The following is a 27,617-nucleotide window of genomic DNA, read 5'->3' as shown; positions in this document are numbered from 1 at the left end:
ATGGCTTCAGACGAACTGTACAAATGTTGGATTTACGGCATGTATTTTGGCAGGAAAATGCCGTTACCACTTTGACCCCCTTTGGATAAGAAGCAGAACAGCTTCCACCCAAACGACCTCAGCTCCAGTAAAACACGGTGAACAAGCAGCACACACTGCAGTTCATGGATGTGTTGCATGACGGACGAAGGTTCATAGCGAAGAATACACGGTTCTTCTTTTCCAAGAGGAGCTTTGACTGAAGTATGGATTGTGTCACTGAATCCTGTGTTTGCTGAATGGATTTCAGGCAAAGCGTGTTTTGTGAAGGGAAAGCACACTCCAGCACAACAAAGATGATTGATGCATTAAAGCACAGCTGTTATTTAAAGGACTACAAAAAACACTGTGTTGTATCAGCGTTTTGGATTCTGTATTCACGGCATGGGTTGATTTCTGTATTCTTTATTTTTCTATATTCTAGTTAGTAATAAATACCTAAACAAATGCGTTTGTGATACTTTGGATTTCTCATAAGGGCTTAATCCACCAATTTCCACCACACTTATGATGCATTATGATGCATGTTGAAATTTGAGTTGAAGATCTTCATTTATTTCTGTATTGTATTTTGGTTGTTTTGTATTGTATATGTATTCTTTGTTTATAGATATAAGGAGACACACAGGAACACAGGATTATCCAGTTTATTCTATAACCACACACAACATTTAATACACATAAACACCTTCTAGTACAGATAACCAGGAGTATTCAGGTTTTAAATTACTCTGCTACACGAAGGAAACTAAGTTTTCCCATATGAACATAACAGTTGAGGAAATCCATTTAAGCAAAAAATAAAGCAGTAAAAAATAAATAACTAATATGGACACAAGTAAGAAAGTGGTTTAATCCAAAACAGTTCAAGTCCTTTTCATTTCATTTGTCCTCTTCCTTTTGTATGATGATTAAAACACTGGAGGACCTGATTATGAATACGCTGTATGTCTAATGACCATCAGCACAATGAACACAGCGACCTGTTGCACTGCTCGGCCCTTCAGACACACATCACTGTCTGTGGGCCTTTCATTCCCCATCGGGGTATTGTGTACCTCAGTCACATCACTTCAATAACCAACCACAATCGCTTTTTTTATTTTATTTAACTTGCATTCCGGTAGATAAGTGAGCTAAACAACAAAAGCAAAACAATAGAAAAGGATTAAAAAGGGCTTCTTAGATAGGGCCTTAATTTATATGGGGTAAAAACTGCCCCCGTTTAGAAGAAGAAAATCCAAATTGAATCAAGGTAAGAGTTGTCGGTTAATTAATTAGTTGAGAGAAAATAATTCTGCATCTCATCTGATAATCGCTTAATAACGCAAGTCATTTTAAACACAACCTATTGGTTTCAGGCTTCCCACATGCAGATATTTGCTCTTTTTCTGAAAGCCACTGACATCAAAGTTAAAGTTACTGTAAGAAACATTTTTTTAGTGATGAATTTAGCACTCCTTGTGGCCAAAATATTTAGAAACCTGATTTCCCTGCAGCAGGGTGGGACAGTCTTCCCCGCTCAGGTTCTCCAGAGCCTCATACACAGTAAGACGGCTTCATAACAAGTCAACAGCAACTTAAATGGCTTCAGGATTTGGACAACCTTTGTATTTCCTGACGTGCATTTCCTAATGTTATTCACAAATTAATCATCAGATGAATCTAAAATGCAAATAGTTTTTCATTAGATCTAGAGAACATTGCATGCTTATACCAGCCCCTTTCTAACTGCACAGCACCTCACGAAGGAGCGGAAATGAAACTCATGCACTGTTAAGAATGAGTGACCCTTTGTGGTATAAAAGGCAGCGACACACTACGCTGTGTTCCAGTGCACCCAGCTGGCAGGAGGCAACAGCCTACCACAGCAAAGAGGTCTGAAAAAATGGGAACTGTTAGAATGAAGGCAAGTAACGGCAGGAGATTACATGGATCCCGCTGCGGGGAGTAAATAGGTCCTCAGACCCCTGACGCATTTCAACATTAATTTCAACATTCAAATCTTAAATCTAAATAAACACTTGTTGCAGTAATAAATAGTCTAATAAGACCTGATCTCGTGTCCTCGTCGTCCCCTCCACATGAAAAGCGCCTGGCCTCCCTGTAGTTAAACGGCGTGTTGTCTTGCAGCGCTCACAGTAGCGTGGGGCCCTTGGTGGTGTAGTTCATGGCAGGGAAGTGTTTGCTGTCCACGTCCCAGTGGCCCGGGGGCTGCAGCGAGGCCGGCGGGAGGCTGTGGTTCCAGTGGTTGATGTAGCTGGCCATGAGCAGAGTCAGCTCCAGGATCTGAGAGAGGGGAGCACGCTTTAACGTGAAGCTATGACGTTTTCTTTTCATTCTGCGCAGCTGGACGCTCGATCCAGCCGGCATCATTTCCTCTACACCACAGCTGCTGGTGTTTTACAGACATTTAGTGTCAGGTGAAACCCACCACGCCTGCATCAACACCCCCTGCTGTGTGTATTTTAAACCACATGTTTTAATACACAAAAATCTATTTACAATATATTTTTCAGACAAACTGAACTTAGTGCTACTAGTGGCAGAAGCGGATGGTTTGAACCGTTCACAAGCTCTAAATTGCAATGTCCTGATAAGGTTCCAGCTGATTGTCTTCTAGTCTAATGGTGATTCTTCCTTCTTTGAAATCAGTCACTCAGTGGCAGGTGAGGGAGTCTCACAAGGAGGGAGAGCGGAAACTGAACATGTGTGCAGATGTAGGTGGACATTTATTAGAGCTTTTTGAAATTCACAAACTGAGGTTCAATCACTTTTCTTACAGTTTGTTCAGTGGGGCGATTCTTCTTAAACACAGTTACACTGACTGGACTTTTGTGTGATTTCGTCACTTTACTATTACTAGATTTTTATTTGTAGATTTGACAAAAATGTGTTTACTATGTTTGTTCCTGTATTTATTTCCCGTTTTATTTTTATTGTATGGACTGTTTTGATTGTAGCTTCATCCATTGTTATCCAGGTCTAACTCGGGCCCTGTGTTGACCTTTCTATCGTTATTATGTCTGTCAGCACTTTGCAAGCACTAAAGCACTAAAGCACTAAATAGGCGATGTGTACGTACTCGTGACCCTTACCTTTGGTTTGGCCATCGCAAAGAGCAGCTTCTCCACGCTCTTCTTCCCGACTCCAGGGTCCCTCTGCTGGCTCGTCACCACCATAAAATCATCACGGCAGCCGCCGAAGGTAATCACAGAGCTGTAGGAGTGTGTGACCAGCGTGTGCTGAAGAACAAAGGCATTGCCAGTGTGACATAAACAGGGAGCATGTTACGATTTTAGTGCCGCTCCCAAAATAGAGTGTGGAATTCTTTTAAGGAAATCGTTTTGGTTTGGGATTTTTTTAAATTGAGTGTAAAGAAGCGTGACATTACATCCAGCGACATCTTGTAATTTTCTCTTTTTCCCTCCGTGACTTTCATGAAAGCGAACGCCAGCCGCCAGAGAGTGAAATGGATCTACACGGGCCGCTGAAAATGACAGAGCTCAAGCTCACGTGGTTTACGCGTTGGAACGGCTGCCTGTCAGGGTCAAGAGCGGTAAGTCGGAGGCATTTTATTCTCCTGTGGTTTTCTGGTGTTTGAAACACAACGAAATGAAAAATCATTGCAGACCGGCGGCCCCGCAAAGCTCCTCAGCTGTGTGCCAGTTTTAAAGAGGGACGTCAGCTTTTAAAATGTTCTCTCTTTCCACGTTATGTGTAACAACACAGGGGCAGAGACTGTTGATGATGGAGCTATCTGTCTGAAACTCACCATTGCATAGTCCAGCACACATAATCCATCTTCATTGACTGCCAGCCACACCTGGCTCTGCTCAACGGGGGAGGGGGGGAGCGGCTGTGGACAGGGGAAACAAAGCCAGGTTATGTTACAGGTGAGCGGTAAACATTGCAGCCAAAACGGGTCCAGTCTGGGCTGGAAAGCTTGATGGATGGGACGCGTTAGGGTTCAGGCGCTCATGACTGAAGAGGACGCTTGTTTTCAACAAGACTTCAAATCAAGGACTGAATATGCACGACGTTGTGCAGAGTGTGACATCACATGCAGCAAAAAAGAGAGAAGTGGACTTTTTCTTCTTACTTTTGCACTGAAGAGTTTGGCTCCAAATAGCGGCCATTTGCGAGCCACGGTCAGGTATATTCTCACACACTCAGGCGCACTGCACCCACGCAGCAAAGACCACTTGGTGGCCAGACGCTCCGTGAGATCTCTGAGAGGAGACGGGGGAGCATTGGTGCAAGTTTAAATCTCACCTGACTCGTTAAACATTCAACAAATCTGTATAATAAAAAAAAAGAGTCAGTAGTTATCTTTGTTTTACCTGAGCTGCTCTGAGCTGCAGTCTTGTTTGTATCGTTTGGGGTAGAAACGCTCCAAGGCCTGAAGGAGAATCAGCTGAGATTTCGGCTGAGGAGAGCCAGTGGGAGAGGAGGACGCTGGTCTCTCCAAGTCCCCATGTTCCACCTGGAGGTCAGATCAAAGAAGAGAGATAGATTGAAATAGAGATGAGTTAAAAACATAAGAATTCCAGCTGACAGTAAGTATTTTCTGATCATGTTAATTGACACAAGCTCTGCAGACCTGTGCCATGAGGGCGGCCACCTCAAGAGCCAGCTCTTTGTTGACCGGGAAGTGGCCTTGCTGAACTTCGTCATTCAGCTGGTACGCCAGCAGGAGGCGCTCTCGGTCCGTCTCTCCTTTCACCTGAGATCTGAAACACAACCTGTGTATGCACAAATAAAAAATAAATAGTCGTCGTCATCATCGTCTTATAAGGGGCTGTAATCATGCGCACACACACACACACACACACACACACTCCTGGAAAATACGGATCACATCCCCATCTACTATTGTTTGATGCAAGTTTAGACAAGTGTCTGTGACCACGTCATGACAGATAATGAGGTAATGTGTGTTTTTGCTAAGCACAGATGTGACAATCGAAATCCTACCTGCTTTTGTATGTAAGACGAACTATCCGCGTCCCCTCATTCTTCCCAGGATGCAGCTCCTTTAGGGCCTGCTCCCACTTGGAAATGACATCACAGATCTGTCAAAAGAAAGACAAGTCAGTGTCCACGCAGACGTGTGCTTATTATTGTATCTACAGCAACAGAGAAAGACACAAGTCTGCCCTAAAATGGCCTGCATGCTGTTGGACAGAGTTATAAATGCCGTGGATCCACTTTCAGGCTGTTGAAACATAAGGATTTCAGTTTCAGTAACCAGAATGAAAACAAAGTGGAAGCACCACTTTCATCATGATTGAGGGGAATTGTATTACAGAGTAAAGCTTTGCTTCGCTGGCCTGTGACTGCACACACACATACACACATCCAAAAGTCACCACAAGGGACAAACTTAATTTGTCAAAATAATCTTTAACTATCAACTGCTGATCCTCTCAAATATTCAGCAACATGAGACAAATGATAGGAATCAATGCACCACAAAAGCCTCGGTGGTGTGGGGAGGTTTTCCTCCCTCCACTTATGTCTAGTGACCCAGACTTTTACCTTGGCAGACGGCTGCAGGCAGTGCTCCAGGTCCTTGCCAGACGGGTCGTCAGTGAAGAGAGCAAACCCAGAGAGCTGAGGCTTCCTCAGGCCGATCCTCTGATTCAGCGTATTGAGGAACTCCTCCACCGTGGTGGAGCCGTCGAAACCCACCACCTACATGGGAACGAAAAGGAGATGAGAAGCGTCGGAAACCAGAGCCAGCAGGGGGCGGCCTGTGGTTTTTAGTCCAAACTGCGCCGCCTATTAGTGAGCAAAGTAACCACAGCAGCAGGATAAAACTGCAGAGAGGAGTTGAGTCAGAAAACAGCCTTATAAAAATAAAAAGTTGTATAGTCTCAAGTTCCAGTGAGATGATAAAATGTGATCTAGGAAGTCCAGTTTGTTAAAACAGATCCATGAGTTTCAGGTGCCAAAAAATCTTGGAACAGGATGTTTGCAATTCTAGAAAGTTACAACAGTGATTTTTGTTGTCTAATCAGTTCTATCAGCAAACTAGGCTAAACTAAGAAATACAGAGTTGCAAAGTACAAAGTAATCGATTGGATAGATTAGATTAGAAAATCACGGCCCAAACACAAATATTGTGGCAGCAACATCAGCACGTCTCCTCACATCAGCAGAAATGTGCTGATGCTGCTGTTCGTTTAGTTTGTTGGAGATTCTTTGATTTGCTTCTAAAAGGGGGCCGATGTAACGGAGCCCACGAGAGGTCAATGAGACGCGATTACAAGGAAGCTGCAGCGTGGGTCAGGGATTGCGCTTCGTTGTTACCTGGTAGGTGTTGTTCATGAAGTGCACAGGGATGCTGAATGGCAGGGAATGGTGGTAGGGGTTCCTCAGCAGGATGGAGACGATCTCCATACGGGACGGCTTGGCCTCCCGCTCTCCGTTCTGCAGCGTTCGCTGCACAGACCTCTCGCAGTACACTGCATACTTCCCCACCTCACTCCTTGTGTGACGAGACAATGGGATGGAAATATAGACAATGCACCCGGATGTGGTTGTAGTTACTGTGGATAGAGTCACGTGTCAGCTACAAGCTTCGGGCGTCTCACCTGGGGTCAGCATTGCGTTGCAGGTACTGTCTTAGATACCAAAGGAAATGTTGTTGAGGAAGGAACAGAGCCACACACAGAGACAACAGCTGCCAGCACTACAGGAAGAAAGATTGCATTTTATGGATACATCTTTTAAATCTGCAGCTCAGAGTTAAGCCCTTTGTTTCATTTGTGTGTTTAACCACTTCCCCATTTCTCATGGAATTGATTGGTCCTGGCTGACCTGCGTGAGGGAGTAGTTGTGTGGCGTTCGGCGGTTGGTCTGCTTGATCAGCTGACAGTACACCTCGTTCTGCAGCTCCGGGTGGGTCAGGCACACTTGCAAAGCATTCTGGGCCAGCGAGGTGTGGTAGTCGACAGACGGGGACTCCACCAGCACGTTGATGAAGAGCTGACAGGACTGCAGAGAAGGAAGAAGAAAGACTTCTTGCATTTCATTCCACTGCATTGCAAAGTCCAAATTATTAAAACCAACCAAATCCTAGAATGAGGTCAGCAAATATCTTAACTTAAATATAATAACTCGGGGATTTCTCATCCCCCATTTGTAATCTTCTGCGTGAAATTATAGACTGTATCTAAGACGATGTCCAAGGGATTTTGCACGGATGATTTGAACCCTTGAGTTTGGCCTTTTGGTCGTCACCTTTATGGTTTTTGGGTCGCCACTAGCATTCCCGGCTCCATGGTTTATTTGACTGTAAATGGAACCATCATTTACAAAACTGAACATCATGCTTGTATTAAAGTAAACTGTAAAATCTGCCAGACGACGCCTCCCCTTATGGCCATGACAAAGAATGCAGGGTTAGGGCACCTTCTCTTCAGACTCCTTAGTCTTCAACCGATTGAGAGTTTTCATCAGCCTTGTCAGATTCATTAAAATTTCAAAGGCATGAAGTGGAGCATGGACTTGAAAAGCGTGTGCCTTCCATTCATTCTGTTTCTTTGTGTGTTTGTGACTGTTTGTTAAGGCTAGCTGGTCAAAGAGAGGGCCGATCCATTCAACTTTCAATCCCTTAGAGCGGGGATTGTTGTGGAGGGGGCCTCTGGGTGGGCGCACTGAAGGGCCACAGGGCTGAAAAGAGAGGAAAGGGATCTTCCTGCAAGATCCCCGTTCTGCTCTGATCCCATTTCTCCTCCCCCATCTCGTGGCATCCATTTCCATTGGTGCCACTCTCTGAAGGCCCTGACCTCCCATGTCTCGTCTTTACAGGGGTCGCCTTTCACACTGGCTGTAAACCAGAGGAATGGTTAGCCTCAATCAGAGCAGATAATCAAGGCCATTATCGCTCTTCCACACTTTTAATGAGTTGGGGCCCTCATGCTCGAGTCTTTGATCTGGTCTAGAGACAAGAGGGAAGCGGGGAAGAGGGGAAGAGGGCCACAGAGCGTATCCAGGAGTGGGAAGGGATAATGGGAGGGACAAACTGGAGTGGGACGGATGAAGCCTTGAACAGGCCCTCGCAGCAAGGGCCACACAGAAAAGGTAAGATTTAGAGAAAGGGATGAAAGGAAGAGGAGGGAAGGAAGTGGAATAGAGGTAGAGGGACGGAAAGAGAGAGACTGACCTTGAAGAGCTTGATAGCTTCGGTCTGCAGAGCTTCGGAGGGCAGAGTGGTGAGAGGCGAACGCAGACCCTCCTTGCAGAAGCTCAAGGCCCCGCTCCTCCACAAAGCAGATTCTGGGAAAAGAAAAAGCGTGCACACACACACGCACACACACAGCAACCCACGCAAACACATGCACGCACGCACACACAAACAAGATAGAGTTTCGAAGCCACAATGACAACAGCTGACAGTTATTCACACTCAGTGCTACCGTCGTAAACACAGTCTGCAGAGTGGATTAGGGTTGTCAGACACAGTGGATCAAAATAACATGTAGCATGCTACTGAGTGCATTTCTATCCACTTATAGGATGACTTTGGCCTTTCAGTCAACGGTGCATGGACTGTGCTACAAGTACATTTACAACACATAGTAAGCAGTGCTCATGCACTTTGTGTCATCAGCCGTAGCTACTGCTGAGGGCACTGAGGTTACTAGAAGGTATTCTTTGTGTATATTTGAGGGACTTTTAAGCCAACACAAAATTGCTTTTAATCAAAAAGGAATAAAGCTGTGCTTTTACTTTACATTTTTACTAAATATTCAAAAACAACTCAATGCATAAGTGTTAACTTGGTAGAAACATTCTCAGTTTAAGTTAGACATTATTTGATTTTTATTATTTTATTAACATCCATTTCTGATTAACACAAATCATAATAATAGAGTAACTAATGACACATCTTTGCTGTCGAACAGGGATTTCCTAACCTGGGTCTCCCTCTGCATCCAGGAGTTTACCAATGAGCTGCTCGCTCTCTGTGCCCACTCTGAAGGTCGCACAGCTGCCCGCTGCCACAGTCAGGTGATACAGCCACGCATCCTGTGCAGAAGAATGTGCAAACACACATAAATGAATCCAGAACCTAAGGATGGACGTTGAAACGTGCACTACATTCATTCGTCACATCACCTTCTCCTGCTTGGTGCCAATGAGCATGTAGGTCGGACTCTGGTCTCTTGGTTGGACCACCAGGGTGCAGTGGGAGGAGAGGAAACCTCGACTGCCTGCCTCGTAGTCCTCATCTGAATCGCAGGAACGATCCACTTCCTTCACAGAGGCCTCGCGCATCTTCAGCTGACCCAGAGGCAACTGAGAAAAAGGATGTAAATCAGCAAATAAGTAGTCAAAAAGATGGAGATATCAAGTTCAAGATTTGAGAGTGTTCAATGACATAAAAACTACATCATTTACATAATTACACCATCTTTTTCTGGCCTTAGCAACATCTGTAAGCACCTCTCCTCTTTTTGTGGAACATTACAAGCATTAGTGGGAAGTCTTGCTAACCTTGTCTTCCTGATTACGATAGTAGGACAACACTTTTCCAACAAGGGAACACCACACCAGCTTAGAGTGTCCATGTTTGACCTGAAACCAGAAGACAATGGAATAGACAAATTTAAGACTGAAAAAACAGTAAATGCAAGACTATGATTTGTGTTCTTTGTGTTTTAAAAGCTTGACTGATTTCCTGAATCATTCATTTAACTAACTTTTGTCAAACAGTCCATTCGGCCTCTGCTGATAATTAGCCATTACTTTCTGCGACAGACTTCTTTCAGATAGATTTGAATGGAGCAACGATTTCACTGAAGAATATCGTCAACACAAACCAGCTGTGCATCCCTTTAAAAGGGGTCACAGGGGTTAACAGCCCTTGTCTGGACTGACATCACGACATAACCAGCAGATCAAAGACGACGCTCAGGAGGGGATTTGGCGTTTGGTGAGAGGACACGGGCTGTCAGTCATCTGTCAGAGACCCATCACACACACCTGTCAGATGTTGAAGTGTTTTTTTTTAACTCTAGCACCAGACGACATGGCTAAGGAAAGGGAGGAAATAGAGGAGGGTCTGAAAGGGAAGGAGCTCTCAAGCATTGCAGCAGCTCGGCCCCACAGTCGTGTCCCAACCTGAAGGTTTTCAAGGATCTGCTTCAGGTTCGTCTCTATTTTTCACAAAGAGGAAGAATTGTCTTAAAAGGTGTAAATTCTGGCATCCACTTCAGGGGGAAAGCCTGATGAAAGGCTCTTGCATTATTGCAAGAGGTTTAGGGGCAAGGCTTCTTCACATACAAGTTCAAAAGCTACAGAATATGTTTCATTAAACATGTTAATACTGTTTGTGAGACTGATGTCATGGAAAAGTTATAGTATAGTTATAGTCGGTGGGCAGAAAAACAATATTAATAATCCATGAATTATTTTAGTAAGCTTCTTCAAGCTTCTTGAGTAAAATGTCTATTGTTACTTCTGTTTTGGTTTGCTAATACAAAAAAAACGCCCTTAGAACATATGAAAGAAGAACATACGAGCATCATACTGCTGTAAAAGCAACAACTGTGAAGGTTTTAATTGTTTTATCTGTAAATTCCTGGAATATTCCGATACACAAATACTTTATTACGTTTGATGAGGAGTATAGCTTCACATTTAGCTAACAAACATAGGTATCGATGTAGTCGGGTAATTCAGATTTTTTAGGTTATTTTACTGATGAACCACTTATATTTCTTCGACTTCTGTTGCTGACCTTAGTAAGCCAACCCCTCACGGTGGGCTTGGCGGTGGTCTCCATGGTAACCGGGCTACTGGCCTGGACCTTGAGTATGTTCTGCAGAACCCTGATCCACTCCTCCAGGATGTTGGGAGAGTCGGCGGTCAGATAGAAGGTCTTCTTCTCTGTAATCAGCTGATTAGACAAAAAGGGAGAAATATGGGAAAAATGCTAAGCCAGGCCCGATTGAGATAGGTTCATTGTGTCACAGGAGATCAGAATCAGCCGCCAAAGAGCCAGGAAAACATTCCAGACCAATGCTATACCTGACGTCATTTTAAGCTGCTTCTCTGGTATGCAGAAGTAATGCTCTACGGTGATGCAGAGCTAGTAGAAGTGTGTAGCTGCCCTGTAACAAGTGATTTCCAACTGTAGATCTTCTTTAAAAGCATGTGTTACCATTTCAATTCTTTACATAGCCTGTAGTAGAAACAAATTATATTGTTGCACTACAAGTTATACTCTGCTAACACAAAGTAAATCGCTTTTTGAATCCTCGATACGGGACATGTTTTCCACTCACTTGAAAGGTCTGTGCTCCCTCTCCACGAACTATGCGGCAGGAAGAGTTCAGCTCAATCTCACCCTGAGGTTTCCTGATCACATCACTCTGAGAAAAGCAAACACCATCAAAAATGATTATCATAATTGCCGTCACAAGGTTTTTGAATCTAAACTACCAACATCGCTATGGATGAGCTGCAAGACGGTGCTCGCGCTGTCGACTGAAGGCCTCTCGCACGGAAACACACAAACTCTGGAAATATTTGTGCAATGTTTTCTGCGCAGAGAGCAAAACCTTAGAAGGAAGCGGGCAGGCAGGCTCGCACTCACGGGAGATTTGTAGTAGAGGATCTCTCCATTCCTCAGGATAAACCAGCGGCGCTTCCAGGCTTTCACCTGACTGCCCATCTTCAGCAGGTACCCCGACTTCTCCAGCATCTCCTAAACCAAACAAACAGCCCGGGAGTCATTTAAACACAATCGACTGCTCATACGGGCTTTGACTAATGGTTTCTTTATCATATCATCACTCTTGTCAGTAAGCTGGTGTTTTGGTAGAGTAACGCTGTGGAAGTGACACAGGGCTCCACTCACAGGCCCCGTGCTCTCGCAGGAATAGGAGGAGGTGCGCTGGACTTTATGTTCTGGTTCAGAGTAGTCGCTGTCCAGGGAGTAGGCGTCAGGAGGAATGGCATAATCACTCTCTGAGCTGATGGATGACATGGACACGCCTAGGAAGAGCAGATGATTGAGAGCAAGCAAGCAAGACCGAAGGCTCCAACAAGGGAATCAGTGCGCTGCAGTGTTCAATGCTGGAGCTGCATTCCTTTCCTCTCCTTTAGTTAATGATTTCTTATGTATCTTGGTACTTTCTGCACTTAGAATGCAGCTTTTGCAGCTGCATATGGTTCTGGTGCGCAGACCGGCTGATGCCTTTGTATCCCTGTACTTCTCCCCGTATGAATGATAAACTTCAGGATCAATGGGGGTCATTGTGACATTTGATATGAAGGGTTTTTTTTATTAAATTAAAACTGGTGCTAACTTTAGGCTGATAAAACCCTATTGTGTGTAAACCTCACCCCTCTTGGCGGCACGCGGGCTCCCGGGGACGCTGCCCTTCTTGTCCGGCAACAGGATGGAGGTCCGTAAACTGGCCAGAGAGCTGCTGTCGTCCTCAGACCCGGAGTCGTCATCAAGGAGAGGCACACTGCTGATCTGAGTGGCTTTCTAACAAAACACACATTTGAGAATGATTTAAAAAAAGCCCTGGTGTTTTAAATGCAGAAAGTATCTGACAAGCTACGTAAAAAAAGTACAATTTGACTCACCCCTTTGAGTGTGGTATAGACTGGTACATTGATATTCTTATAGATCAACTGGGAGAACGGACCTGCCGCTGGGTATTGGGGTAAGTTCGACCCTGCAACATACACGCAAAAACATTATTTCCGACTAAAAGTTTATCTACATGTAAATGGAGGTCCAGTGGTAACTAATTACTTTACAGCTTCCATAAATTAAATGTTAGAAAAATGATAAAACATGCTGTAACATCCGCTTAATGACTCAAGAGTGACAGTCTCATAACTCCCTCTGCAATGTAAGTCAGACAAAAATATAATTTAACTAACATTAGCCACAATGAATATGGTGCATTCATTGCTTAGGAATTCAAGTTTTTATTTGAGATCCGTGGTTTCTTTTTTCATTTGTAATACTCTGCTGTTTTAAACTTAGCAACGTAAGCTGGAAACACCCATCGCTACAGATATAAACATTACATGATACATAATCTTTCCTATGTAATTTGACGCAAGACCATATGCATCTCAAGGACCATGATATCCAATCTGCCTGAAATCTAAATGCGCCAACAACAGATGCACCTTAAGGAGCAAAGGATGAGAGAAAGCTGAAGAGCCACAACAGCCACTCGGCAGTCAGCGTCCTCTCCCTGGATGGCAAGAAACTCAATAGTCAGAGTGCTGTCAAACCTAGCGGCCTGCATCCTGACAAAATGGATGATATCGGGACAGAAAGCAAAGCAGTAATCACGCCCAAACTGCAGCCGTCCTTTCATCCTAGCTGATTCAAAAGCAACCCCTCTAAATCTCACCACTGTTATGCTCACTTCATCGGCTCTTTAAAAAAAAAAAGAACAGGGTGTGTGGAGCCCTTGGGCCAGAGGAAGTGTCATCAAAGGCAGCAATGGCATATTCTAATCACCAGCAATCCTCCTTGGCAGCTTGAGCATCACCTGAGTGACATGTCACCTCACAGTGATGACTCGTCTTCTACACCAGCCAAGCACAGGCACACAGTACCACACACAGGGTTAGACTGTTGCTGTAATGCCCTCTGTGTCACAAGTGAAATGAAATGGACGTAATAGAAGGAAAGTCGAGAGGAAGAAGACGATTGCTAGTTTTGGCAGGGTGCTCACCTCGTCCGGGGCCCCTGGCTCCAGGACAGGCCTCCGATACTCTCATTCCTGACTTTGCCACAGCGTAGATCCGACTCTCCTGCAGGGAGAACGAAATTCACTTCACTCAAACATTCATTACGCACCTTTAGAAAGAAATCTCTGTTGACATTAATATAGGAATAGTTTGACATTTTGAGAAATACCCCAATTTGCCTTAACGTTACAAAAGAGGATCAACAAAGCCCTTCTAGCAGCTGGTTAGCTTAGCTTAGCACAAAGACTTAACACAGGGAATCATCTGTCCAAAGATAACACCTCTAAAGCTCACTAATTAACTTTTTTATGTCTTGTTTGTTTCATTTGTACAAGAGTAAAACTAATAATCTTTCTATTAACAGTGGGATGAACTATTTCTTGGCCGTGAACACCAACTTTGTTGAGCGTTCTCTGGTTGCCGGGCAACAGATCAAGACAAACGTCACACAAGTAGCCCACCATATAATGGCTAACTGATTTCTACACTTAAGTTTGTTTGTGTGCAGATTTCAGCTAACGGGGGGGAGGAGGTCTCTCATACCCATGAAGGGAAGCGGTGTAAGGGGGGCGTTGGCGGCGGATCGGGCTGCTCCTGCTCCTCTGGGAGTCCCACAAAGGAGACTCCGTTGCGTCGCGGCTCCTCCGCCCCCGACCCCTCCACCACGCCGTCCATGCCGACGGGAAGCCCGTCGTCAATGTCCGTTTCCTCCACAACCTGCGAGAAGGGCGAGCTGGCCGCGCCCGCGCTCTTGAGCGGGGAGGAAGCGGAGGACGGGGTCATGATGTCGATGTTAACGTTGAGGTGGTGCAGTCGGTCCAGGCTGGGCTGCGGCTGGCTGTAGTGCTTCTTGACCAGCTGGATGCTGTCTCGGGGGGTGAGCGGAGTCCGTACTTTGGGGAGCGTCATGCTGGCGCCCGACTGGTGGACTGGAGCGTTGGGGAAAGGGTTGTTAGTGGAGGGGGAGCGCGACAGGAGCGGACTTTTGGGTGTTATCCTGAGGACTGGCGACTCCAGGGGGCTCGGCCCTTGGGCCATCTCGTAGGCCGAGGAGGAAGAGGAAGAGGAGGAGGACGAGTGGAGGCACTGGGAGCGGAACTTGCTGCTGAGCTCATCGGAGGAGTTGTCGGAGCACCCTGCCAGCGCCACTGGGAGCTCTGGTCCACTTATGGGAACTGGGCAGCTGGGTCCCTCCCTGCTCCGACCCTGAGAGAGAACATCATGGGCTCTCAGGTCTCCAAGAGAAATCCCCTTACTGGACTGTTCGGGGGCCCTTTTCACATCTGAGGAGGCAAATCGTTCAAATTTGAGGACCCCTTCACACATAGGAATGATGTCCAAAGAAAAACGTATCATATAATTCTAACTTATATTTGTTTAAAACAGCTTTTAAAGATGACACTTTTAAGCTTCGAGTAGGTATTTCACCGGAATGACGATTTACTAACTATAAATAAAATAGATTTTCTTTTCGGCAGGAGCATTACTTTATGCAGGAAACGGGTATAATGATAACAAAAGTTAATTTGCAAAGTAAATATGAAACAAGGATTCCAGCAGCATTTTCCTTACAGATGAACATTCCATTACACTATAGAGTGAAAAAACAAATGTCATTTTGTAACTTTGAAAACAATTAATTACATTTAAACAAATATCTGCAATTCCCCTGAGATGTTTCCACATGACTGCCACTTTCTGTAAGTTTGCCACTTATTAAAACGAATACCAACATGTCAGATAATTAGCAGAAGCTACAAGTCACCAAAAACCAATCCCACCATCCCAATAGTGTTGCACACAATGGCCGCAGACTGAATGCTGAGGCTGGCGATCCGTCCAACATCCGGCCAAATATGCCCCCTGTCATCAGCCAGACTTAAGTTAAAGAACACGCTCTTTGCTTCAAAGGCTTCCTGCTTCCCATCCAAAGATAATACAAATCAGGCTCACCTGTCTTGCTATTACAAGCGGCCCCTCTAGCCCCCGCCTGCCTCCAGCTGTCATCCTGGGCAGGTGGAGTGCCGGGGCAGCTGGGAGGAAACAGCGGACTGCTGGGCACTAGGTGTGTATCCATCATTGGGGAGGTGGCAGGAGATCCAGAGGACGCAGGTTTCTCTAAGAGGGCTGGAGCAGAAAGACGGAATCCAGCTCTTAAAGTATTTTCTAGCAGATACGTTCATTCCCTACGTGTCTACACAACCTTCGACTGCTGACGAAATACTGATAATATAACCAAGAAATACTAGGGAGTGCAATTCACACATATATATTATATATATCCCAAACTAATGTAAGTTCAATCATTTGATTTACTTTATGAATGTCAGTGAGTGTTTATGTATAAACTGTGGCAATTATTGTTTTTTGGAATAAAAAAAATCAGCCAAAAAATACATTAAATAAGACATTAGAGCTTTCTGTTGTTTTTCACCTTGTAGTTTGTCCTGCAGCAACATAATCTGTTCTGTCTGCTTCAAATTGGCCATTTTCAGCAGCTGGTTTTCCTGCTCCATCTTCAACAAACCACATGCATGCATACATCTTAAATCACAACGGTAGTTGTACAACTGTAAAACAAATTAAATAATGGCGTTGGACTATCTGATTTTAAAGCTTACAGTGATGCGTTTAATAAATAAGCACTTTTCAAATGATCCGGCTGTCACAATTATCTCCTGTCGCCACGGGAGACGTCTTTCGGCAGAGGGAGGACTTGCTGAAATGAGCGTTGTATCCCTACTTGTGTGAGCTTACCTCTTTAAGCTTAAAAGTGACCCAATCTTTAATCTTGGCTGCCTTCTCCTCAATAATTTTAGCCTCCTGGGCTCTGACGAAGATCTGTAGTCCGGGAAAAGAAGAATTATTTCAACCAACACTTTATGAACATAAATGGACTTTTCTGGTCTTTATCTGATGGCTTCGTCCATATACCTGTTTTTCCAGCTGCACCTCTAATCTCTTTATCACAGCATCTTTTTCTTGAACCCGATTGGTCAGGTCTTGATACCTCCTGTAGGACGAGCTCTCCGTTTCGCTGGTTTGTATGTTTGCAGACTTCAGCTTTTCTTCCATGACGTGGATCTAAAAATGCATAATTAGCGGAGTGAGAAAAGAAAGCTTTTGTTTTGATGGGCACCAGAAGGAAACACTCTTGCCAACGCTGACAAGAAAAATCTGTCTAAGCCCTCAGGTATTTTCTTGTTTTAAAAACAGGGCACCATTAAATTACCACCAACAGAAAACACCTGGAAGACCAGTAATGAAGCATAAGAGACGGACTAAGGGATGTGTGGTGTTGGAAGCTTCCTGTCCTTTGGTGAAGAACCATCAAAGGTCAACTCCTTCTTACTGGTTAAGAATTCATCTTTAAAACCCATTTCTGAAAGTGGTACCCAGTGGCAACGGTTAGTGCCGAGCACGGATGCGTTTCTTGCCCATGTTTAGCTGGTGATGTTGTGGAATTATCCTTTAATATTTCACAAGGTGTAAAACCTGTTTCTCTGCACTCTCCGCCCGCTGGTCGGCCTCCGTCACCCTCTGCTCCAGCTCCTGCATCTACAATAGAGACAAAAGAGTTTGACGGCGTTTTGATTAACATCAAACATAAACATAACGTGTTCAGGAGTTACATCTAAATAAGGTCAGAAAACTCCCCACAGAGCAGAACAACAGCGAGACGCATCAAATGATCTGCCACAAAAGGCCCTGTTAGATCACCAAGCCAGACGACCATACACTCCCTGACACAATTGATTCTCGTTTGCCGTAGGAAAGACATATTAAAAATTCATATAATGGGAGGCTTTAACAAGGAACCCGTTCCTGATTATTATTCCGTCACAATGAAAGCTGTTGCGAGAGAAAGATGAAGGTACACATTCGGGGAGGAGGAAAGATGATCACGCATCAGCGTGAGCAGAGGCCGAACATCTTCTTACCGCTGGAAGAATTCTGCTGTGCATGTGTGCACAAGCTTGCGTCACCTCTTGTGCAAGCATGCATACTCATGGTTTCAAAAGGCAAACACACACTCCAAGTGCCCTCTCTCTCTCAGCAACACGCACACACAGGTCTCCCAGGACTCCCTTTTTTCTGCGGTCAGTGACCCAAGTGAAAGGAGAACAAACGTACTGATGCATTCACTCTGCTTGAGAGATGAATTCAAATTCCTCCCGTCATCTTTGTTTCCCCTGCCTTTTGTTTCTTTTCTGTCTTTCTTTCTTTCTCGCCTCTCGTCACCCTCACAATAAGGCCCCCGGATTCCCAGAATCCACCAGTCGCAGCATTTGAACGCTTTGGCTCGGCCAGGTTTACACTCACTGAAGCCTGAGCGCATGTGGATGGTTGGTGGTTGGGCGACTCCTCGCCTCAAGGTCAAAAGCCTTCATCGTGGGTCCAAGGCTCGACCGAGCTTCAGCGAGAACAAACAGCACTTTGACCTCCACTCAAAAACAATAAATAGGAGATGAAGACAAGCACTTCAGGTGAGTAGAAAGTAAGTAAGAAGTCACAATGTAGAAAAGAGAGGTCAGGAGGGAGGTAATACAGAGAACATCTTCATCAGTACAAAGGGGGTTCATTTGGTACGGGGACGATTTTATAATAAAACATAACACTTTATAAATTGTTGTAGTGTACGACAGGATGTATACAGCGAGTAAAGCCGTTGCCTAGCGATGCAATTTCTTCAAAAACGTCTAAAAGATTAGCACGTCTTTTAGGACGTAACCACGCAGAAGACCACAATCTGTCATGTTCCAAATCCAAACATATCATGTTACAGCATAATACATTCTTACATTTATTTGGTGAAATCTGCATTTGTACATCTAGTAGCAGAAACTTCTAGTTAATCTTTGAGCCATTTTAAGTGTTTATCCATTACTTTGGCTAACTACTTTAATGCATCACTTTTAGTTCAATATTTGACCTGTATAATATGCAGTGTATATTGTTTCCTTGAGCTAACCCGACCAAAAATCCAATAACTTTTCATATTTCAAGTCCATTATTTGTAACTCTTCCAACCTTTCAGTTCTTTTTAATTATTTATGTTCATCTATTACTGTTGGCTAAGTATTAGCGATATGAACTGTATATGTGTTAGCATTCTTTTGAACCATCTATTTAAATGGCTTTCTTCCATTATGTTTTATTGATTACTACCGCTACATTTAGCTTAATGGCTATTTCAAGCCGTTTAGACTTCTTTGCTTGCTTGCAAACATATCTTTAGTAACTAAGTGCGAGACTGTGGATCTGTTTACAGCGGAGTCCAACTGTTGCGCCGCTGAGCAGGCGGGAGACAAATATGTCTGCAATCCAGCATCTGTCAGTCGTAGTGCAACACATTAGCTGCTGCTGCTGAGAGGGCTGCAAATGGACGAGGAGGGACTCGTGTTTCATCAAGCTTTGTCTTGGCAGTGTTAAGTCAGCAGACTTAAAGATCTCACCACGGTGGTCAGTATTTTTCTCATTGCCAACAAATCCCCTGCTTTTGTTGGGTTTCCTTTTCATTTATACATATTGTATTGATACGTATTAATTATTTATGCATTGTGCCACATTTTATTACTGGAAAATCATGAAAGAATATAGAATACCAGTCTCATCCTCTACTAAAGTTTAATTCATGCCATTTAACTCAAAAATATAGTTGATATAATATAATAATAATAATATGACGGGAGCTGGCTGCAGACAACGGATCATCACAAACTAAACAACTGTTTACTGAAATCCTGGAGATCCCGGAGGCTTGACTATTATGAATACATTTATTATTATTATATTATTATTATTGAAATTTATTTGCATTTTTCTCACTTTACCGTCCGTTTTGTCACATTCATTTGATCACGATCCCAATGTGTGCTAACAACACTGATCACAAAGGGTGTTATTTTAAACATAGGAGGTGGTTTGAGTGTGAAATAGTATGTAACTGAGTGCTCTGACTGTTAATCATTAACTTTTGAGCACAGCTAATGGTCAGCAATGAAAACAGCTCAATCGTTAAATCTTAAAACCTCTGTTCAACGGCTTGGAGGATGAGCAGGTCAAGCAAAAAAGAAAGACGACACTGCTAGAGAAAGAGTTTGATGATATTATGATGATCAAACAACTTCATTAGATACAGAGACAAATAACCGGGGTTTCCATCAGTTAGAAAGCTAACAAAGTTGGTGTAGAAAATGAAACCCTCCTGTTCGTTCTGCTGGAAGTTCCTTGTCTTTTTTTGTCCATCAGCTGAGAGACGTTGTTTTGGGGTTTTCTAGTCCACACTAAAAACTTGACCCTTTGTACTCCTCGCAGGGCATTTGGGACATCTCCTTCCTCTCTTCTCACTCACTTGCAGTCGGCCCCTGGGGGGGGGGGGGGGGGGGGTGGAGGCCACGTCGCAGGCACCCACCTACACTATTTCCTTTTTTTCCCTCCGTGTCTTTCCATAGCAAAGTGGGTCAATCCGTTACACACTCCTAACTTGGCAAAGGGGGAGATGAAGAGCGCAAAGCAGACTTTCCAAACAGTAATAACATGACGCCATCGTAGTCATTCAGCACCCCCCCCCCCCCCCCTTTAAAAAGGACACAGTCAGCAGCACGGGGCTCCACTTAAACCTCGCTCAGCGGCGTGTGTGTTTATGTGTGTGTGACAGTGTGTATGCATGAGTGTTTATGAAAGGAGGGGAAGAAAAACGTTGAGATTAATTAGCCTGTTTTGTAGCAAAATGCCCAAAGAGAACATTTCCCAATAAATACTGTGAATGCTGGAGATCGACTGGATATGAATTTATCCTGTATAAGAAAGATTTAACTACGTTTTTGGCATTGAGGCTGAGACGAAAAGCTAAGATATACTTTCAAACACTGTGTTTGTACAAGTGTGCAAATGTTTGAATGCTGGTAGCACTTTCGAGGCAAACTGTAACTACGTCTTTATTTGGGGTTAATGCATCAGGCTGGTATCATTTTGGTATTTTCTTACTGTCAGAGATCCTGGAAAAAAAGATCATAACCAGAAATACGTTGATACGCAATCAATCCAACTAATGTATCATTACATGCTGACACACACTAAGCCTCCAAATCATTTTGTCTTTTGGCATATTGTGGTTTTTTCTCAACAACAGAGAAGATAGTGAAGTTGGCGTGTTTCCTGCTGCAGATGAAGACACATTTGGTGGTCTGGTATCATTAGGCAGCCAGTCTCTGAACACGTGGTATAGCGGTCTGGCGATGCAGAAGCGTCTGGGGTTGGGGGGTGGGGGGGGGGTTATATTCCTGAGGTTCTGGTGCAGCCAGCGGAGATCTAGGCTATGGCTTCTTCTCCGTGCACTGGTTATTTTTACAGTTCGGATTAGCAACTTCAGATACAGGAATGGAGTTGGAGATGGTTTGGAGATTATTTCAAAAGCAGCCAGTTTATTGGACGACTGGTTGAGACGAGTTGGACTACTAACCGAAACCAGAACACTTTGGTTACAGAAACCTTTTCAAAGTTGGCAGATTGTACGCTGAATCTGGGTAAAGAGATTATTTAGCACCACAGCGATGTTTGAAAGGCAGATCCAAATGAACTAGTGTTCATTAGCCTCATTAGTAGTTTTGCTTTCATCTGACGTATTTCCAACTAATCGATCGATAGCGTTTACTCCGGCTTGACTGGACAAACAGAAATATGATGCTTTCAGAGTTGTTTTTTCAGATCCAAAGTTTGATTCTGTTGATTATGTATTTGATCACGAGACGTATCCTTAAAAAAAATACATTTGTAATGTTTCGCAATAAGATTCTTATGCGGTTTGAAGACCTCAACAAGTTATTAATGTCAGTGTGTGTGTGTGTGTGTGTGTGTGTGTTGGACGTCTCACAGAACCTGAGCGAGGACACAGCAGGGAGTCGTCCCGCTCTTATCGGACACATGGGTTTGAATTGTAAACATCCTGTTGTGTTGACAGACTGAACGAACCAGTCTCACGCTTCACGGTTAGAGACGATGCACACAAACAAAAAAGCAGCTTCGAGCCATTTTTGTCCATAAAGAGCTGCCCTCTAACCCTCACTGTAAAGCTGCAAAGAAAACCATGTGAAAACTGCACAAAGGTGCAGACAGGAGAACCGTTCTTCATGGTAGCTGATAACGTTCAGAAGTGTCTTCTTCACAGCAGCTGTAACTGTAGGAGCGTTTGTCCGGCGGTTATTTCCCTTTAACTGGAGAGGAAGCCTCAGAAGTGGTGAGTTAGATGGTAAATATTCATCTTGGCTCAAACTGTAGCCAACCTCTGATGACACAGAATGGGTTTAGCAACTGTTTACCAAATGAACGCAGTAATCCCATCCGTCTTTACACACACGCGCAAACATACAGTCAGTCATCCACTCCTGACTTTCAAACGGATTCACTTCCATTCTACCTACAGTCTCCTTTTTTCCTTTAGTGGCTGAGTTTCTGACCGGGACACACGCTGGAAAACCACATTTCACATCTCCCTCGGGAATGTACAGAGGAAAATTACATCTTGGCTGATCTTCTTACTCAGAATTGAAAGTTTTGAGGTAAATTATTTGTGTCAGGTTTGAGTTGCAGGCACTTCTAGTGAATCAATCATTTGGTTTCTAACTGGTAAATGACTTTGAGAAGCCCTCGTGGTTTGGACAATGCCTAAACTGCAACATCCTGGTTTGAGTCCTTTGTTTCTTGTCATCTCCCAACTATTCATATGCAATAAAGGATTTTTTTGTTAAAGCAGACAACTTTGTTAACCGTGGTCTCCCAAGTTTCAGTTCTGAGGCAAATGATATTGAGTTTGGATTCATCCAATATTTGGTGCATGTTCCCTGTGGTCCTGTTAGTCTGCCACCGAGTAGTTATGCCTTGCAGGCACAGGGTGCACACATTTTGTAGGTGGAAATACTTAATGTCCCCGTTTTAATTCAAACATTGCTTGTATCTCCACCTGATGAGCGCCTATATTATAATCAGGCTTAGTTCGAAGCACAGTCGTGGAGCTTCTGCCTGCTCTAGTAGCGACCACCATGATTTTCTCTCTTACCTTCTCTGCCAGTAGTTCTCGGATTTTTCCGGCCTGGAGCCGGAACTTCAGCAGCTGCGTCTCCAGGGCGATGCAGCGCTTCTGCCAATCCACGCTGGCCACGCTGACATCCCGGGACCCGCCGGCGCTCTCCAGCACGTCGGCCATGCCGGCGCTCTGCCTGCAGGCTCGGACCGCACTGAAACACAGACGCCACGAGTCTACTTTTATATGACGTACTAATAGCTTTGTCACATAGAACTAATCCAAATAGCTTTCTGCCCGCGATTATGACGGCGGCAAATGACACATAAAGTAATCATGTTTCTGTATTTCCTGGCGTAGCCTTGTCCAGCTCCTGTTATGGTTCACTGAGAAAAGTGATTCAACCTCTAGAAATGCTCATTGTTGACCGCACTTCCGCATGATTCAGGGAGAAAATGCGAGTAAAGCAACGATGGGTCCACGGTGACACAAGTTAAACGAAAGCGTCCTCTCACTTTATGAGTTGCTCTCTGTGACACGGAAACCACAAGGAAGCACACATACAATCATCTGAAACCAACACAGATTCTTTCTTTCCACATGCCCACACACACTGAACAATACCCCAGCAGGGAGGCTGTGTGTCAGTGGGGGAGTTGGGTTCATGCGTGCCGGCTCCCAGGCCTGCCGGTTACAAAGCAGGTCAGCGCTCTGCTTTTTAGCCAAATTACCTACTAACCCATTCCCCCGGTCCCCCCCCCCCCACCCCCCCACCCACAACTCCCTCGCCACGCAATCCCTTCTTAATTACAAGGCAAGAGTGAAACGGGATCCTGAGCAGCACAATAGTGTCTTTCTGCATGACAGTCCCATCACAGCTACAGAAGAGAGGGGAAGGGGGGGGGGGGGGGGGGCGTCAGCTCGCCTCAACAAAGAAAGGAGGAAAGAATGTGTGAGAATGAATGGGCCCGAGTGCTAAATGTGAGGAACTGGGGCGCTGGGGTTATTTTTACCTGAGGAAGATTGACTACTGGTTATTTTTCTCGCGCATTTAACAAAAGGTTACGGCCCGACTGCGTGAACTCAATAAAATAGATGCCTTGAGGTAAAAGTAGGTATAACGTACAGCTTTCACAAGTATTTTGCATTCCATCAAGTAAAAATGAAACCAAAGGAAGTTAAGTAAGTTGAAGGTTGAGTTTGAAGTTAAAAGGTTGAGCAGCATTCACACAGACGGACTCAAAGTGCAGCCAGACACCGGCAGAAGAAACGCAGACGTTCAAAGTCCAGCAACTATAACTGCACCACGGCGCTCCCTACAATTAGGGAGCTCATAAATACAGACTCAGCAAAGCAAATTACAGAAGTCCTGCATTTGGAGGTTTTGCCAGCCGACCGCTGTACCCGGTCTGGACAGTCAAGGTTCATCTACCAACGTCTCTCTCTCTCTCTCCGGGGGAAAAGACTAGCGGTATGAAGGTCAAGTACGCCGGCACGGGGAAGAGGACAAATCAGGCCGCCGGAATAAGCCCTGCTGGGCCAATCAGGGGCCGACGAGTCCAGGCCCTCCTTTAACAGCTGGGTGCAAACAAGCCATTTAACGGTTAAACGCTCTCTGCAACACCATGCTAATTCCACCCGGGACCATTCCCTCAGCACTCTCTGCTTTTTGAACATAATGGGGGTTGTTAAACCTGCGCCACGAACCCAACGGAATAATCAGCGCTAAAGTTAGACTTTCAACGGAGGAGGATGAGGACGAAAGGTAAACAGAGGTCAAAAGTTTCCTCTCCGCAGCGGTGTGCGAGCGGACTGAATCACACCCACATCGAGGCGGAGGCCATTCTGACTGTGAGTGCGTGTGGAAGTTACAGAGCTTTTGGCGTTGCAAACATTCGCACTGAATGGTGGGACGTTTTATAGAAACACAGAAGACAATCTTCCACTGATTCTCTTTTGCAGCCTCTCCTCTGTCTGGAATATTAGGGAAAAGCATTTAATATTCAGGTGAGAGGAGGAATAAAATAACAAAAAGCCACAAATACCAGCTTCCCAGGATCTTGTGTTTGGTAACACTCGGGCCACCCGGAGCGCGACGTAATGTGACGCAACGATCCCCAGTTTCTATGGCCGCCATGGCAGTTATTAGAGGGTTATTAGGATTTCTTGACGAGGGGGGGGGCTAAGGTGTTTCGCTCTGGCATTGGCGACAGCTGATTGCTTGGCTGCACCTTTGCTCAGAGGATGCAAGCAGCACCAGAACAGATCTCAAATCAGACCTTCCACTGCCTTCCAACCTCCTTAAATCACAGCGCATTCAAACACACACACATACAGACACACACACACACACACTCCCCGAGCCAGCCGTGACTCTTCAGCGCTTGCTTACCAAAAAAACTCACAGATACACACAGCAATAGATTAGAAACAGACACATGTGCGCCCGCGCACACACACACACACACACACACACACACACACACACACACACTGCTGAGCATGCAGCTGCGGTGATGTAAGTGATTAGGTGGTTCAGTGATATCATCCCCAACAGACGTTTCAAATCCTCGCTGTTGTTGTCTCTGCCGAGGTCCAACTTGCCCCCCCCCCCGCCCCTCCTCCCATTTTCAGCCCCCACCATCACCACCTCACCTCCAGACCGCCAAATAACTCCTAGCAAACAGGAGCATATGTGTAAATCTGGGTCACTGGCTGCGGATTGGTGTCAGCGTGGCAGATCTCTGCGCGTAGTAAAGCAGACGGAGACAAATGATCTGAGAGCACGAGGCGTCGAGTATGGGGGCGTTAAATATTGCTTTATCTTCTCCTCTGCGGCCCCGTATGTTTAACAAAGAGGGCCCCTGTCGACTCCCGTTCGCTCAAGTAGGCCTCTATAAATTATTACCTCAGCCGAGATCTTAGGAATAAATTGGAGGGGGGAATCTCCAATGCAGCTACATATTTCTCAACATGTGATTCCCTATAGTTAGAAAACAGAGGTTGATGTTATTTGGCGCAAAAGGGGTGTTGATAAATAACAGTATTTGCCCAACTTTTTATTACTATCTTGAAACACTTCACATTTTAAAAGGCAGTCTCAAACACGCAATTTCTCAAAGCCTGACATTCAAAGCACTGCAGAGGCCAACACATGCCTTCAGAATACATCTCAAGTCTTTCCTTCTCCCATCTGTCATTGAACCTCTCTACTCTCACTCCCCCTCTCAGCTTCCATCCCCGTGTCCTCCTGCCCTCTCCTCCTGCAGTACCTTTCCCACCCTCCTCGGCCCTATACGCCCACATCATTTCCTCCCACCTCTGCCGGCGAAGCCAACCTGCAGCGCTGGCCCAGCTCAGGTTAATGACAGGCCTCTGCAAACTGACCACACTCATTATCAGCCTCAGCCTTAAGTACAGACCCTGACATTCTTCTGTGCTGAGGTGTAAACGTCTACCTCTGCAACTCCTCTGTCCTGCACGCACACACACACACAGTTTAAAAGCCTGGAGTCTCCTGCAGCAGTGCAGGGTATGGAGAAACACTTTGTGCGCATGAGTTATAGAGAGAGACAAACCCCCGACCAGGCGCTGGGAGACAGCGTGCTGGAGGTCTGTGAAGTAGGAGGATTCCTCCAAATGCACCTCGAGATGTGAAGAGCCTGCACGTGTGGTTTATCAAAACACACACACACACACAATGCAAGCAACGTGTATTTTGGTCTGGATTCCCATGTAGGGTTAGTATAGATTGAAAACATCTTATTAGAGAAACCCAAAGGGCTAGAATTGGACGAGTTGGTCCCAAAAAAATGCCACAGGGAACAGGTGTGACAGACAGTGCACAACTCGGTAGAGAAGCATTGACCGTAAAACCTTCAGTCAGCAGAAAGAAAAGAGCGAATTCAGCCAGAATTCTCTTAAAATACTATTTTTTTAATCCCAAATACCCTCCTGCGTCCTGTTTAAATGTTTCCTCTGACGACAAAGGGAAACAGCGTGATGCAGAAGAAGCAGGCGGTTGATTCGGTTGTCCTTCGCGGCTACTTTACCTTGTGACTTCGTTGTGTCTCCCCCCTCTCCTCCTCCTCCTTGCCTCCCTTCCTTCCCTCCCCCTTCAGTCGGCTTCCTCCGCTCACGGACACCTTCCCCGGTAATTCGTCGCAATTCGGCTCATAACTTCCTCTCCACTCCGTCGACTTCGCTCTGCGCCCTCACTCCTCATTCATTTCCTCGGAGCGGAGTTTCATGTCCAGAGTCGAGTCCCGGTCTTGGATTTGGTCCCGGTCTGGGTTTTGGTCCCGGTCTTGGTCCTGGTCCCCGGTCTGGGTCCCGCGAGCTGGTGCTGCTGAGCCGCTGGTTGGTCGCTGTTTGCGGAGCGCAGACTTCGGCGGGACTTCACTCTGAGCTCCATTCAACAGACTCATCCCATATTCCTTTAAAGGGCCCAATGCGGGATCAGATTTCTCCAGGAGTCAGGCCCCCCCTTGTGTGCAGGGGCCTGTCAGGATATTGCATTAAGGCTGGCTCGACTTTTTTTCTTTTCTTTTTAGGATGTAAACACAGTCTTGTGAGGAGGGGAAAATAGGGGGTTGCTTGTAGCCTTAAACCAAATCACCCCAGGTCACTATATATTTAATATTCTTGGAGGCTACTATTTTCATACTGAGAACTATTTTGCACATTCCAACACAAAAATGTACAGCTCTTCATTTTTAATATATCCTTTGTTTTCATCATAGGAATTTTATATTATGCCTTTTGCCTTTTGCATTACTATACTTATTATTGCATTAAAAAAAAAAACATTTAC

General features: G+C 45.0%; 1 protein-coding gene across 1 annotated transcript; it reads right to left on the bottom strand.

The window, feature by feature from the left end:
- Positions 1–670: 670 nt before the first annotated feature.
- plekhh1 (pleckstrin homology domain containing, family H (with MyTH4 domain) member 1) lies at positions 671–27,210 on the bottom strand. The gene is made up of 30 exons (XM_037486269.2): positions 26,857–27,210; positions 22,841–23,018; positions 17,278–17,340; positions 16,717–16,866; positions 16,540–16,623; positions 16,217–16,298; positions 15,736–15,909; positions 14,326–15,065; positions 13,767–13,845; positions 12,652–12,743; positions 12,403–12,550; positions 11,915–12,051; positions 11,651–11,761; positions 11,340–11,426; positions 10,793–10,951; positions 9,547–9,627; positions 9,169–9,348; positions 8,967–9,078; positions 8,213–8,325; positions 6,865–7,041; positions 6,639–6,736; positions 6,355–6,532; positions 5,581–5,736; positions 5,017–5,114; positions 4,643–4,784; positions 4,383–4,525; positions 4,142–4,271; positions 3,815–3,898; positions 3,138–3,284; positions 671–2,328 (listed from the first exon to the last, which is right to left on the bottom strand). The coding sequence occupies exons 2-30, from the start codon at positions 22,985–22,987 to the stop codon at positions 2,176–2,178; spliced, it is 4,245 nt and encodes a 1,414-aa protein (XP_037342166.1). The 5' UTR covers positions 22,988–23,018; positions 26,857–27,210; the 3' UTR covers positions 671–2,175.
- Positions 27,211–27,617: the final 407 nt, after the last annotated feature.

The sequence above is a fragment of the Pungitius pungitius genome, chromosome 14 (genome assembly GCF_949316345.1).
Source record: "Pungitius pungitius chromosome 14, fPunPun2.1, whole genome shotgun sequence".
Classification (NCBI taxonomy): domain Eukaryota; kingdom Metazoa; phylum Chordata; class Actinopteri; order Perciformes; family Gasterosteidae; genus Pungitius; species Pungitius pungitius.
The sequence above is the reverse complement of the archived record's forward strand: the minus strand, read 5'-3'. Positions and strand labels throughout refer to the sequence as shown.